General features: G+C 38.8%; 1 protein-coding gene across 6 annotated transcripts in view; it reads right to left on the bottom strand.

Moving 5' to 3' along the window:
* Positions 1-16,028, bottom strand: part of PRKDC (protein kinase, DNA-activated, catalytic subunit) — a 159,669-nt gene that overhangs the window by 117,089 nt on the left and 26,552 nt on the right. For 5 of the 6 annotated variants that reach the window (XM_038388511.2, XM_038388512.2, XM_043507884.1 and 2 more), the window contains 12 exons: positions 12,929-13,066; positions 12,278-12,427; positions 11,689-11,804; positions 10,574-10,733; positions 9,208-9,294; positions 7,222-7,341; positions 6,632-6,791; positions 5,617-5,723; positions 5,193-5,283; positions 3,797-3,960; positions 2,801-2,953; positions 1,157-1,264 (listed from right to left, as the gene is read on the bottom strand). In XM_038388511.2, coding sequence (XP_038244439.1) covers positions 1,157-1,264; positions 2,801-2,953; positions 3,797-3,960; positions 5,193-5,283; positions 5,617-5,723; positions 6,632-6,791; positions 7,222-7,341; positions 9,208-9,294; positions 10,574-10,733; positions 11,689-11,804; positions 12,278-12,427; positions 12,929-13,066 — 1,554 coding nt within the window. Of the gene's footprint in view, positions 1-1,156; positions 1,265-2,800; positions 2,954-3,796; positions 3,961-5,192; positions 5,284-5,616; positions 5,724-6,631; positions 6,792-7,221; positions 7,342-9,207; positions 9,295-10,573; positions 10,734-11,688; positions 11,805-12,277; positions 12,428-12,928; positions 13,067-16,028 lie in introns of those variants that run through there. The other variant, XM_038388515.2, reaches the window with a different exon arrangement.

Raw genomic sequence — 16,028 nt, 5'->3', positions numbered from 1 at the left:
AAGAGGACAATATTTATCATAGCAGTCTCATAGGGGAGGTGAGTTCTATTCAATTAATGTTTGTGAAGGGCTTTGAGAACCTCAGCTATAAGTGCTAAATATCATGTATTATTCCAGTGGACATAAATATAAGAATAAGCATAAAGAAAAAATTTACAGTATAAATGGCTTAAAAAAAAGTTTGCGTGTGTGTGGGGGGGAGGGAGGAAATTCATGCATGTGAGTAATCTTTTAGATTAAAAGTAAAATTCCTTCCTGAAGTCATGTAGACACAATACCCTTTGCTCAGTCTAAAAAACTGACTTTCTGCAGTAAGACAGTACTTCACAAATCATCTACAAAGGGAAGAGACATTGGTCCCCTTTTTTTTATCTTTACAATACATAAAGGCAGCTGGAATTTTGTTTGTTTGGGGGCAAAAATAACTAAGTTTTTTTTCTGCTTGTAGTTTCTATTTGAAATTCAGAGTCTTGTCTACTCATTTTCCCCTTGGAAGTTTATGAACAACTGGAGAACTAGAAAAATGACATCACAGCATTAATGAAGCATTTCTTAAGAGCCAAGTGGAAAAAGGATATTTAACCAGACTATTTCTGGGTAGTATTTTTTGTTTAATATCTATTTCAGCTCAATACCAAACAAATGGGAGAAAGTTCTTTTGGTTAAAAATTCCATTCACCTGACCACTGTGATAACTTTAATTGATCAGTATGATGCAAAAAGTAGTTAAACTTTTGCCTGAACAACAGCTGCAGAAAACTTTCAAACAGGCGATACAAAATGGTATTTTAGTACTTTTTTGCACACACTGATCAAAAAAAGGATAGCTAGGATCTTTCCAAGAACAACAATATGCTTGCTAATTTTTAAGATACTTGACTTATTTAGAGATTGTCAAGTGAAAAAAAAAAAAAAGATGAAAAAGGATTCACAGGAGTATAAAGCCCAACATAAAAGTAAGTAATAATGAATAAAGATGGCCTGTGGAGGAAAGTAATAAATTGGATTTCTTCTTTACATGAGACGAAGGTCTGTAAAATGTGTATATTTGTTGTTAGAGTTCCTTTAGCAGATTATACTTTACTTTTTAAAAGATGTCACACAAGAATAATAAACAAAACAATAATAATGAAAAAAAGAGAATCCAACTTCCTACCAGAATAGCTTCCAGCAACGCTACTGTGTCCTGACTTTCAAATTTTTTGTTGTTGGTGAACCAGTGAATCAATTCAATGACTAGAAGCTCATATAACTGCCTTGTTACCTGAAGAGATGAAAACCACCACCCAATAGGTTAAAATATATATTTATATTCTAGCTTGTTTTCATCTGACAATGAAATTTATTTTTGTTTTATTTTTTTTTTTTTAAAAGGAGGAGTCCGTAAAGTGAATGAGTGAAAAGCCATTAACTTCATAATTATAGGTCCACATATCCAACTGCAAGGATTAAAAGCAGCATTTGACTTGGAATCATCTAGACTCTGTTTTCCCTTTTCAGGTCCTCAAAGCCAAGAGCTCACCAAGCTCAGTCTCACTCACATAGTGTATCACACACCGCAACCTTTTGGTTGACACTGGTGCATACAACCAGACTTTGAAAGGAAGGCAGGTAGGTAGAGCAGTATATTTGGTTTTTAAACCATACTCAGTTTGGGGTTTTTTTTAGCATCTTTTTACCCTCACTATTTAACATGTTGTTGGATTTTAACACGCTTACTTGAAGGTAAATTACCACCACATATTGACATCTTGACAGAAAAGAGCATTTAAAGAACTTAAATGTGCCAAATTCAACTTCGATGTAATTAATGCATTTCCTTCAAGGTTGAATTTAGCCCAATGTCTGCAAAGAAGGTTTTACTTCAATTGGTTTAGTCATTTCCTACATATTTTTCAAAACCCAAAGTCTATTTGATCTCAAAATAGAGGAAACGTCACACAGATTGAGGGCACCATATGGGCCCCATGCACACTAACTTCAGACTTGCACTGCTATAATTGGGCACATCACCACTGACTTCAGTGGAGCTGTACCCACACTTACACCAGCAATTAGACAGACTTGATATCTAAATTTTTTTATTTTGGTGCACTGGAAGAGAAACTCAGCTGCTGGGTCTTAAGACATAATTCCTTTATAGGATGAAACATTTTAGAATCTGAAAAACCTTATATGTTCAGTTATTTTAAACTGTGTGAGACTCAGCTTCCCATCTGTAAAATGAGGATGATAATACCTTTCTACAAGGGATGGGAGAGTTAATATGCTTTGAGATCTTTGGCTGGAAGGTGTTATAGAAGCACACAGAATTAAATACATCATCATCTCCAGATACCAAATATCACAAATTGTGCCTCATGTATTTTTTCTCTGGAGCCTGGCAGCTGTACATTAACTGTGTATTTGGAATGATTAATTCTCCCCTCCCAAAATTAACTTATTTTGCTATAGAAATCAAGAATTCATACTTTGGAAAACTCTTGGAATGAATCAGAGAAGACTGTTCCTTTAATGATACTCTTCTGAATTAACCTGGATTGAAGTCCATCACCGGACTTTTCTAGGAGGCTTTTGTCTTCCACTTTGGAAGCTTGGGGGTAAGGATCTCAGTACACAAAAGTATTTATTTAAAAAGAAAAAAAAAAAGGCAGCAGCATGTGCCATAATATTTTATATCAAGTAATAAATGTATTTCAAAATTTAGATTCTTTTAACCAAGCTAAAAAGGAATTTTCTAAGATATAACAGTACAAAGTGTGAGTTTCAGTAGGAGGCACAAACAAATAAATGTATTTACCTGGTCTACATCACAGGCAAGCCGAAGCAGTACAGGAAATATTCGTTTATACAGCTGATACATGGGTGGGGAACCTGGATGTCCATCTGGCATTTGAGATGCTTTCCCCAACATGTACATAACTATGCTATGCAAGAGCTCACATGCTGCAACCTGCAATAAAAGTTTGATCAGCCTTTTTCGTTACGTACCAGTTACTTATACAAGAAAAGAATGGGGGCGGGGAAATTCTTATCACTAATGAATGTTAATGAACTGGTTTTGATCTATACTGCATTCTCATCCTAGCAACAAATATTGCACTAAGAGGTACTTCAAATACTGTGCTCACAAAGTAATTCAGATACTAATACAGTTTTTCATAGCAAGTTATTGCCTCCCATTTCATTGTGCACCATTGGGGTTTTTGTTTATGTTTTTGTAAAAGATACACTCTAGGAATTATTTTGGGGAAGTTCTGTGGCCTGTGTGTAATACAGCAGTTCAGGCTAAATTGTCACAATGGTCCCTTCTGGCCGTGGAATCTATGACCTGGAGAAAACACATTATTGAAAACCATTCATAGCTTTTCATTGCTAGACCACTACTGGCCTCATCTTTCTTTGGAAACCATGATCTCAACCCAGCAAAGAACTTAAGTATGTCCTTAATTACTTTCCTGCAGTAGGGCCAATGGATAAGGAAAATACAAGCTTGCTTACTATGCCAGGGAAGGAGGCCACAACACACAAAAAGCGCCATCTCTAAACCCTCATTTTCACTACACGTCTAACCATGGAAGCACATGGCTGTACAGTACAGTTCAAAGGATCCATGTTCTATAACTTTTTAGTTTATAGCATGGAAAGCAACATGATTATAGAGCTGCATCAAGGAACCATGTTACAGTCTAGGATTTAGTCAAAAGCAGAACAGTCTTCAGAAAGGAAGTATATCTTTTACAAGCATTAGCTGACAATTATTTAATAATGAAAACAAACACAAAAATGGCAATACTTTAGTTTGCCTGTCACTAGCAGATAGAGCTAATTCAGTCACACGAGGCAAGAACAAATCCAGGTAGATGACTGGCTTCATGTCTGCAAAGGGTACAGCAAAGCTCAGGCGCTTCTCAGTGTCCCAGGACACAAATTTCTTCATCATCTCTTCTGCAGAAGCAGCTAGTACATTAGGAAGAGAGCAAAACAAAAATAAGCTTTATGCTATGCAACTAGCCAGATAATAAAAATCAAAACACAAGTCATAAAGCACTGAGATTTTCAGGCATTTTGACAGAGTTATTTGACTAACCCCGCCAACTTCAAACAAGCGGTGCATCAGAGTACCTAGCTAATCAAGGTACTTGTCAGAATAATGGTGGTCTCACTTTTATAGAAAAGCAGCTTCACTGTCACTTGGAGAAAGAGTAATTGCTGTCAACTTGTCACAAGACAGAATTACTATCCAACTCCAACAGAAGTAATTTCAGAGTAGTTTATAAATTTGGAACATATTGTTTCAGAACACTTCTCTCAAAAGTCCAATATGGATTTTTTTGGTCTGCAACTGTTACAAGCAACACTTAGAAGTGGGATTCTACAAATTGGATCCAGGCAGGAAGACCCTTGGAAATGCACAGAAACTCACTAATTTCAAACAGGACTTAATGTGAGTATAGGGTCTAAACAAGTGGATCCAGTTACAAGATATGACCCTAAGATGTCTACAACTAAAAAGAGAAAATGATAGTTAACCTGGGGAGCGGAAGGGATAAATGGGAGGCAGTAAAAACTGAGTCCGACTTCACTTTGTACAGTCAGTTTCAAACTTTTCCATTAATAGTCATCAAAGGGACCAATCCCATGTACAAAGTGAAGTATATGTGTAAGGCTTTGCATGATTGGGGACTAAGTGGTCTTTTGGGGTAAATCTACACTGCAAGCTGAGAGGTGTAATTCCCAGCTCAAATAAACAAATACACTAGCTCTGCTTAAGCTAATGTATTAAAAATAGCAACATGGCCATGGTGGCTTGAGCTAGCTCCAAGTACAACCCTGACTGAGGTCCTAGATACATACTCAGGTGGCTAGCCCAAGCCACCACCTGTACTGCCACAACCACGCTGCTGTTTTTAGCATGCTAGCTTGAGCAGAGATAGTGCATGTATGTCTACTCAAGCTGGGAATGATTCTCCAAGCTGCAGTGCAGACACACACTTATCATTCCATAATCGGTTTTACTTTGTTCTTGTGAACTGGAAAGCTTAACAAAATAGAACCAGCCTACTAAAATAGTGTTTTATTTGGTAAGGTCACCTTATTTCATAAAAGGATAACATTTATGAACCTGTACTTAAAAAGTCAGTTGTAAACGAGAGAGAGCATAAAAGTGTTTAATATTTTTGGACACTCACCTGTAACTAAATTTCGATTGATCTGCCCTCCCAAAGATCCAAGAAGCCGTACCACTCTAGTTCTTACAGCTTCCAAGGACAGATCATCTTCCTTGATAATTCAGAACATAATTAGAAAAGTGAAAACAGTGGGGCTACATATGCATGTGTGTAACTTTACAAATGTAAGTGGATACAGGATTAGGGTCTTAATTAGTAAATTCCTGTCCACAAAGTTAAAACAGTTGGGGGCGGGGGAGAGGAATTCTTGCCTCAGTAAGAGACAGAAGCACTGGAAAACATCGGATGCAAGTGAGCTGTAGCTCACGAAAGCTTATGCTCAAATAAATGTTAGTCGCTAACTCCTTTTCTTTTTGCGAATACAGACTAACACAGCTGCTACTCTGAAACCTGTCAGTTTCAATAGAGAAAGAGAAGGATTTACCAATGAAAGGATCTTTGCTCTTTTCAGACGTTGTATCACAACTTTGTTAAATCCTTTCTGGGCTGCACGAGAAAGCTTCCTCACTTCCCAATTATTCTGGGATTCATCTGATCAAAAAGAAGCAGCTTATTAATGCCCATATACTGTACTCACCCATGCTCAAATCCACTGAATTTATTCTCTTAGAAGTGATTTTGCAAAAATTAAGTTCCTTTTTAGATATCAGACATGGAAAAAACTTTTCATGTTATGGAACCGACTTTAAGCTGACTCAAAGGAAACTTAACACCAGAAAAGAGAGAAGAGGACTATTGTCATCAACCACTGGGAGCATGGGTGAACTGAAGACAGGATTTGCTTGAACTTGTGAGGTGCAGAGAGAAGGGCAATGGCCACTCTCTAACAGAAATCTTCCCCCCCGCCAAGCAATTTACAGGGTGGCACAAGATTAGCCATGAAGAGGCTCTGCTAATTTTTCAGAAATTATTATTACACAACAGCTAATTGGGGTGTCAGTAGAGGTAGAATTTCACTATCCAATATGGGCCTTTTACTTGGGCTATGAGCACTGAAAAAGCCAGTTATTATAGCTGGAAGTGAAGACCAATAACTGGGGTTATTGCCCACTCACGGGTACACAGAACTCCCACTAACATCACAAAACTCACCACAATAAACTAGGGGTAATACAATAGTTATTGTCCTGTTAGCTACTGCTGAAAACAATACGAAGGATGGCGCAAATAAATTGATACCATTTGCTATTGTTGGGATTCTACTTGCAGCAGTCACTGATCTCAAGTTTAAAAAAAAAAAAAAAAGCAGCAAAATTCTTGTTTGTAGAAGAATCTCCTAATATTCCACATGCAAGAGTTTCTACAATAAGCTGCAAGTATCCTACATCTGCACCCTCACACTCTACTGAATTTTTTATTATATTATACTTGAATATATTAAAGCTTGAAAATGCCCCCAATTCTATATTTCTATACTATCAATGTTTTCTACTACATACCTGCCAATCCAGTGGTTTTCAAATAGCCATCGAAGAGAGGCAGGACATCCTTGTAGTAAGGCTGCATTATATGTTTGGGAATGCGAGCTGACCAGTCTTCCAGGGCATCCAGCCCCTCATCAGCCATTGGGGTATAGCTGAGACCCAGCTTAAATGCACTCTACATATTAAACCAACAAAGCTATTAAATATTTTGGGAATCAATACCAAGATTTAAAGAAAAAATACCTTTATGAGTAAATTATAACACAATAAATTATAATGTCCTTTTATATCTTTAGTTCCCTAAGAGCTGACATGCTAATGTACCAAACATTTATTTTACTACATTAAAACACTGGAACTCCTTTGCATGATCACGACCTTCAGGTGGAGCTGCAAACATCACTTTGTAGCCATACAAATTTACCAGCTCACACAAAAGGGTCAATGACCCAACTTTTTATCAACGGTGATGCTAGTGCAAAAGTGAAAGATTTCTTACCTGTCCAAAAAAAAAAAAAAATCATATACAACTACAAAATTTTGCAAGAGTGATTTTAAAAACAAAAGCCAACAAAGAATGTTAACTGTACATCACACTGACCCACCTGCAATGCAGGAATGTATGCTTTGATATCAAGCAGGATGATGTCATGTGGTAAGGAGAGTACAAAGGTCAGACATGATGCTAACAACTCATCTTTGTACTGTTTCATTTTTGCTGTTACCTAAAATTCAGAAATGTAACAATAATAATTGAACAGATCATTTGTTTAGTTGATAAATAAAACTTTAAAGGATCTTGAAAGTGTTGGCTTGATCACTATATGTTGCTATACAATTCATATACCACAGGAATCTTGTTTAGTGACTAGAACATAAAGGGTAGGATAACAGAAATTCATAGCAGCTCAGAAAATATCTTGAGGGTAAAAGTTGTACTTAAGAGCTGGTATTTTAGGTACTGCAGAATCAACCAAAACCTTTAAACCCCACTGGAAGAGAGGGTTTTGTGAGGTTTCATGGTTTTGGTATGATTTCAGTTCAAAGAGTAAATTAAGAATCTAGTTCTAATGAGGGGCTGTACTGACATCACATGTTTAAAGTGTTTTTTCTTTTTAAATACTTCACTCACATCCCATATTACAAAAAGTCATCATCATATCATAACAACAGTAAAAGGAGGATTTGTCTGCTGCTGAACTTGAACTTATCTCCTGACTACAATCAGTTTAAGGACAGCACTTGCTCTTAATATTGTTAAGCTTGTCTCCTGAACAAAACTCTAGGGCCAAAGATTAGATTTTAAACTATGGAATTTGCTTCCTCCATTGATCCAACAAAGCCTAACTTACTGCATACGTAAGCATACTACAAAGCCCATGTATTCACATTGTTTTCTCTCAGGCAGAGCACTGAGTCATTTTTGAGCACCAAAGTATATTTTAACTGACATGTCAGCTTACATTTGTTTTGTAATATGCATTTTTAAATATAGTTTGCGGCAGATCCATTCTATAAACTGAATCAATAAATCTGGGTATGGGATCTGAATGCCACAGAGAATAACTCATCATGCAATATATAAATGCACAACTGAGAAGTAACTGTATAGTTGTAGATCAGGAATTGCACATCCTTTGATTCGCCGAGATGATTGCACTGCAGTATGGTAGAACTTGCCATCCATATTTAAAAAGAGAAATGACAATTGTTCCCCTTGAATTGATTATTTTCATTTAACAATGGAAGATATGTGCTGCTATTTATTTTATACTAAGCAGCATTTCCTTCCCTCAAGGTAATTCTTGGAACTAATCATTTACTATGGGGGGGATGGACTAAAAGGCATGATAATAGTTATATTTGTTTAATGAATCAACTTTACATTTGAGTAAGGGATGTATATGTCTTTCTCCCAAGTCAGAATCACTTCTAGTCATTTTAGAACTTTACTTAAAGAAAGAAAGGAGCATATCGTATAGTTTTATACTGTGCTATTGGGTTATCTGACACAATTACTTCAGCTTACTGGAAATAACCTTTTTCGATCTGAAACATACCAGCCAGGGAGCAGGTGTTGATCCTACCTGAGACTCAAAGTGTTTTTGGTGACTAAGGACTTGTCTACACTGGTATTTAACAGCGCTGCAACTTTCTCGCTCAGGGGTGTGAAAACACACCCGAGTGCGCTAGGATTGCCAGTGTAGACTAGCCCTTATGCAGGGTTTATTTCTCCATCCAAATACAAGAGATTTAGGGTGTCGGCTGAGCAGCCAAGTCAGGAGAAAGCTTGAGCTGAATTTGATCTTATTGTTTGTTTGTTTCTACGTTAATGAAACCAACCTTAGAAATGCAGCAAGTTTGGAGTACAGAGTATTTGGACTGTGCTTGCAAGCAGGCAGGGAAAGGCACCTGCGCATGGTCATATTTATTTAAAGTAAGTATCTCTTATAACCCTAAATGCTGGGATAATGCTGTGTTATGATGGAGACAAAAATCAAAAAGATACTATTGTTAAAAAAATGCTGTACTGGAAATAACACTGTTTATATTGATATAGTAATAAAAGCCTAACAAAGAAAATGGTTTACCTCTTTTCCAAATTTTGCAAATAGTGCAAAGCAAGAGCTCTTCTCAGGGTCATCAGGGCATTTTTGGTAACTCTTTGGACTTATACCCTGCCAAAACAGAAACCATCATCAGTGCCTTGAATTAATTAATTAATAAATAAATAATAATAATAATAATTTAAAAAAATACACGAAAGGTACGTGTTCTGACAGACATCAAGTCTTGTTCCGCAAGTTAGGCTCAAAACAAAAAGCTACGATAAGAATGTATTATTGCCTGAATACCAACAGATCTGCTAAAGTGAAAGCTTGAAATGTATGTTCATTCCCTTTTCTCAGCAAAAGTCACCATTACATACTACCAAAAAGCACTGAAGACAGTCATCCTCTCTGTTTTGAGGTACAGAAGCAACTAAATATATGCAAATACTAGCCAAAGCGATCAACATGCATGTGGATGGAGGAGTTTAAGCAGCAGCATCACTTCCTCTCCCTGACCCTCACCCCAGGCCAAAAGAGAAAACAAGCAAGATTCTCTCCATGAACAGTGTGCATATATGGCTCTGCAGGTTTATAAAGGTGTGGCTAGAAAGAGAGTAGGGTAGGAAAAGGCAGCAGCTCACCATAGCATCATCCCCTCACGCTAACCTGCATACATACATGTCTATACAATTTCTGTGGAAATCAATGGCAACCTTCTTAGTTTGAACCTTTGTGGAAAAATTGGTGCTTCCCTTCTACAGCTCTTGGAGAGGCAGGCACAGCCAGGCTCTTTGTAGGAACCATGCTCCTATATTTGGTGGGAGAAGGTATGCAGTGCAGAAGGACAGCAGAAGGTGGTTCAAGATCTGTGATTTTCCCTCCCTCACAGCTCTAAGGACATCCATTGAATTGAAGGACCTCCTTTGCCCAAAAGCTTCTTCCACCTGAATCCTCCTCCCACAACAGGATACAAACTCAGAGAATGAAAGAGTAATTTACTTGGTAATTCTGCTTCTCTGAATTTAATCGGACCATTTTCCTAGCTTGTATAAATCAGCCTCCTTCCATTGGAGCCAATGGATCTATGACAATTTACATCAGCTGAGAATCTGGCCAGTCACCTTAAACGGCAAACACCTTAAGTGCTAGGTGAGTTCTATTAATGTCACACTAAGAAGCTAAGATCCAGCAGAAAGGAAACCCGCATGGATGATATATTTTAAAAAGCTGAGTTTTCAGCCTAATTTCAGCTTTCCAATAGGTTTTTTGCAAAAAGGCATAATTTGCACCCAAATTTTTAAATAAAATAAGGAATAACTAAAATATTTTCAGTTGTGCAAAAGTGTACCTCAACTTACATAGTCATTAAAATACAAAATGAGATGCTCCAAGTGAGAGTACTCACCTCAAAATATTTTATTTTCTTGGCAATTTTCATTGCAACAGAGAGCAATTTGTAGAATCCACTAATAAGAGGTAACCGTGTTGACTGTGTAATAAGCTCATAACCAAAGGAATACATCCATGGTTCAAAAAATTCAACATGCTTCTCTGGCAGAATTTCTCTGTAAAATAAATGCCCAGGGAACATTCAAACAAAATAAATTGAAATGAGTTTTTCTTATACCATCCTGAAAGTGAAAAACATGAGAACTGCCATAATGCAACAGACCAACTATCAATATTGAAAAGAAATCAGTTACAGGATACTAAAGAGGAAGGAGTAAAATTCCCAGACTGCCCTTAATTACACATTATATAGGGCATAAAGAGAATTTCTTCCTGACCCCTCCAGTGCTCACCCTTATAAAGAATATATTACAATACTGATCCTAAACACTTACAGATTACAATAATGCTATTGTAGAGTTTGGGGCCTTCACAGTAAAATAGCGTAGTATATTTTAAAAGGAGATCTTATGACCTAAAGCATGAGAGCTGAAAGTCCTAATAATTATTATATCCTACAATAGCTAGTGTAATTATATATTGTATTTTATTATAGGCAAGAATGTCTGAGAATAAAATGAAGGTGAATGACTTATTTATCAAGCATCTTATAAGAATGCTAGAATGGTGACAAAAACCTCTAATATTGAATTGTAAGTTTCTGAAATTTAAGAATCTGAAGCTAAAGCACTTAGAATATATGGATGACATAGCATTAAAGTGTAGCAGTCACACAGTTAATTCCTCACTCAATTTTAAGGGCATCATGTATCTTGGAATTTGCTGCAAATCTTCTATACAGTTTCAGTGTACACTAATATTTTCACCCACAACCTAAATGTTCAAAATGTGCTTACTGGCTTCCAACTAGTGTTCTGGACATTGTGCATTTTAAACAGACCTCAAATATGGCCAGAAACCTACACACTCCCGCTGCATGGCGGGAGTATGCAGGCCCAAGGATGTGAAACCAGGAAATGATCACACTCAATACTAATAGTTCACATTTCTATAGCATCTTACTATCCCAGCACCTACTCCATAATTCCCAAATTATAGAACATGCAGTACCTGCAGAATTCTACTAGGTTAACAAATGCTATAAAATCTTTAGGCTTAGTTGGCTGAAGGTTTGAAGCTGGATCAGAAGTAGGAACCACCAAAGCAATGCCAGCTTCATTTTCATCCTGGCGGGGGGGGGAGAGGAGGAGGAGGAAGAAGAGAAGAAAAAAAAAAAAGGTAATATGTGCTTATATGCTTCAACAAAGAGGGCATTACAGATTGGGACAATACTTACCCACTGTTATCAGTCAGCAGCAGGGCAGGAAAAAGAATATACTCACTAGTTTGCTACAAGTTCATCTGTCTTTTTAAAAACAGACATTACAAGTCCAATGAATTACATATAACTGAAAATACTCACTAAGAAAAACAAAAATAATGAGATCATAGGATGTCAAGGAGGGAATTTTGTCTGTCTTGAAGACAACCATCATGGCAGTTTAGAAATAGCTTCCAGAAATAAAATTTAATACATTTTGACTATTATGAATTTTAACTCAAGGAGACTTCATGGGCTACACTGTATGGAAAGAAAGGCAAAAAAGACTGGGATTTTGGGTTTTCATCACAATAATTATTGAAAAATATCAGGCCTCACCTGTTCACTAACATTCAGTTTCTGAACTGTCAGGTCCAACTTCTCAATAATCTTCAATATTGATTTTATAAGTTCATCATACAACAAACGGTTCAGAGAAAGCAGTGGTGAATTTGCGATCAGAAAGGTTTCATCTGCCAAAATGGAATCCTTTGTGGGAGAAAAAAGGGATAAACTTCAAAACAATGGTAAGAGCTACTCTGAAATTTATATTCTTCTTCATTTTTAAACCTGTAAAGTTTTGGGGGATTGTGGTGCAGTGGGTTAGTGCAGAAGCCTTTCATCCCGGGAGGCCAAATTCATCTTTGTTAAATTAATGTGATCGTCGCACCCTCAGCCCACATTCAGAGTTCATATCATTAAATCACTATACTGCAGCAAGATTGGCTGCCTGCCTGGAAGAAATCTAGGGTTGGCATAGCAGGGATAAGAACAGGACAGGATTAGGATTCTTTGGCAGAACCAAGCAAGGCAGCCTGCATAATATACGGCTGTACGAGGCCAAGTGTTAGCCAGCGATGTTAGTTATTTGCTTTCAAGAGCAATAAACTTTATTCAAATAATAATCTTGGATTAATTGAATAAATGTAACAAAAATATCAAGGAGTTCAACTTTTTCTTGTTGGGTCTCAGCGTTAAGTGGGCTTTTACCTTCATTGTGTCACAAGTCAATAGGCTTCTAAAAAGATCCAGATAGTCCTTATACATAGGTACTTTCCATTTCCCAGTTCTGACCTCTCCAGCTGCTGTGGGCTCTTCCAATGTAGAAACTTCTTTTCCAAAAATCTCCTACAGTGCAATAAATCAATATGTTAATATTTTTTAAATAACTGTACAATACACTGTATGTGAAACTACCTACAACAGCCTTGCTACATATTTTCCTTAGAAAAAGTCTCAATAAAGGTTAAAATAAGATACTGGAAGTCACTTTTAGCTCAGAAAACAGACAGCTTCCTGGTTTTACCATGCTGGAGAAAGAGTTCAACTAGCATCTTATAAAATTCTCCTGCATATGTGCTGGGACCTCCATTTCATTTTTTCTTCAGGTAATCTGTTAGTTTAAAAGAGATTCTAATTCAATGCAGTGCAAGAGATTAACTGTTACATTTTAAAATTCCTTCACAAGGCAAGTGTTCTATCACAGGGTGGCTGGCCCGCCTCTTTAAGAGGAAATGGGGCCCGAGCCTCACCTGTGAGAAGATCAGCTCACCTCCCCAGGTGGGTAATAATGAGTGAGATCATGAGGTCATGTGATAAGGAGAAGGAAGGAAAGTACAGACTCCTGGTGGTAGTCCTTGGAGGAGCTCAAGCGGGAACATAACACTCCAGCTAGGCCTAGACTAGAAGCACCAGGCACAACAGAAGTCTGGGACATTGCAGCTGGCCTGAGAGAGCAGCTGTAGGAGAGTGCTGCAGGCAGTAAAAAAGGCTCTATTCGATTACAATCCAGTTCTGGGAGGTCCTGACGCAAGGAAAGAAAAGAGTATTAGAACTCTGAAGCGAAGACAGACCCTCGGAAGGAGGGCCTGTGCCCAGCTTGGGACTGGGGCAAAGACTGGCCTTGTCTACACAAAACACTTAGTTCGCCACAAGCTGGGGTGTAAATCTACCTTGCATTAGCCTTCCACTGACTACCTCTCTGTGTAGACCCTACTGCCACACACTAAAAGTGCCCTAGAACACGTTAGTCTACACCCCATTTTGAAACAGGAGCAGACAGTTAGTACACAGCAGGTGAGTATGCAACAGCTTGGCACCAACTAAACGTTCATATAGACAAGTTCTCTGTGGTTTGTTTGAGTTTGGTTTTGCAACACACTGTGCAGGTTCTAATAAACTGGACTCCAAAAGGGGAATGCATTGAATATTTGGATTGTGTAGACTTTAAGGGCTACATAGCAGAAGGGGAAACTGAGGCAGGTCACAATAGAGCCACCCAAGCCACAAATGGGTGCCTGAAAAGTGGTTGGCCCCTATTACATGCTCAGTTAGATTTATCCTTTAGTCCATGTTAGTAAACATCACAGAAACTCCAAAGTCTGACTGATTAGTTACGATCTAGTTTGAGATGACCAATCTAAGCAACAAAGAGTTTAAGAGGTACAGGGCACCCTTTCTTGCTATCTTTTGAAGTGCTATCATTATATGAAAAAAAATGAAGTTACTCACCTTCTCGTAACTGTTGTTCATGTCCATTCCAAATCATGTGCATGCACGCATGTGCATGGTAGCCAGAAAATTTTTCCCATAGCAGCCTCCACTGGGTCGGCCTGGGGGCCCTCTGGAATTGCGTCTTCATGACGCTTATTACAGAGCCCTGCCACCCCTTCAGTTCCTTCTTCCTGGCTACTCCTACAGAGGAGGAGGAGGGTGGGTATTGGAATGGACATAAACACCACATCTCAAAGAACAGTTAGGAGAAGGTGAGTAACCATTTTTTCCTCCTTGACTGCTTGTTCATGTCCATTCCAATCAGGTGACTCACAAGGCCAAGTTCAGAAGGTGGGTGGGGTCAGAGTTGTCCACTGATTGGAGCACTGCTCTTTCAAAGGTCGCATCATCTCTGGCCTGCTGGGTGATTGCATACTACATGGTGAAAGTGTGTATGGAGGACCATGTCATTGCTCTGCAGATTTCCTGGGTGGGAACCTGTGCCAGGAACACCATTGAAAAGGCCTGAGCCCTGGTGGAGTATGCAGTGATTGGAAGAGTGGGCACCTTCGCCAGGTTGTAGCCCTCATGAATGCAGGATGTGATCCATGATGATATTCGCTGAGAAGAGACAGGAAGACCTTTCACCCTGTCTGCCACTACCACGAATAACTGGACCAACTTTCAGAACGGCTTTGTTCTCCCAACGTAGAAGGCTAGCACTCTGCGGACATCCAATGAGTGACGCCTTTGCTCCCTGCCGCTCGAGTGAAGCTTAAGATGGAATACTGGGAGGAAGATGTCCTGGTTGATGTGAAACTGTGAGACAACCTTCGGGAGGAAAACTGGGAGGGGTCTGAGCTGAACCTTGTCCTTAGAGAACACAGCGTAAGGGGGATCTGATGACAGGGCCTTGAGCTCAGACACCCTTCTGGTGGAGGTTATTGCTACCAGAAATGCTCTGTGTGCGCGCGCGCGCACACGCACACACAAAAAAAAAAAAGAGAGAGAGAGAAAGAAAATGAATGTCACCAAAGGTTCAAAGGTTGGACCCAGGAGTCTGCAAAAGGACCAGATGATTGAGGTCCAAAGCTCGCACCGGCTGTCAGACCTGCGGGTATAGTCTGTCAAGACCTTTAAGGAAGCTACTAACCAAAGGGTTAGCATAGTCCTAGTGGCCCTCTGCTCCTGGGTGAAAGGCAGAGATGGCAGCCAAACAAACCCTTCTTGACGACATGGACAGCCCCTGCTGCTTGAGATGGAGGAAATAGTCCAATATAAGTGGCACGGAGGCAAGTGTCGGGGACGAACAGTGCTGCGCCAACCAGACTGAAAAATCTCTTCCACTTGGCAAGGTGGAAGGCTTCCTACTGCCAAGAAGGATTTGTCTAACTGGGATCTGAGCAAGAAAGCTCCATTAGGTTCAGCCATGGAGCTTCCATGCCGTGAGGTGCAGTAATTAGAGGTTCAGGTGTTGAAGACGACCGTGATCCTGAGTTACTAAGTCCGGGAAGAGCAGCAAGGTGACTGAAGCTTCCATGGACATTTGCAGGAATGATGTGTGCCAGTGCTGGAGCTATCAATATCACTGAAGTTC

The sequence above is a fragment of the Dermochelys coriacea genome, chromosome 2 (genome assembly GCF_009764565.3).
Source record: "Dermochelys coriacea isolate rDerCor1 chromosome 2, rDerCor1.pri.v4, whole genome shotgun sequence".
In the NCBI taxonomy this organism is placed as follows: Eukaryota; Metazoa; Chordata; order Testudines; family Dermochelyidae; genus Dermochelys; species Dermochelys coriacea.
This window is presented reverse-complemented; position numbering and strand designations above follow the sequence as displayed.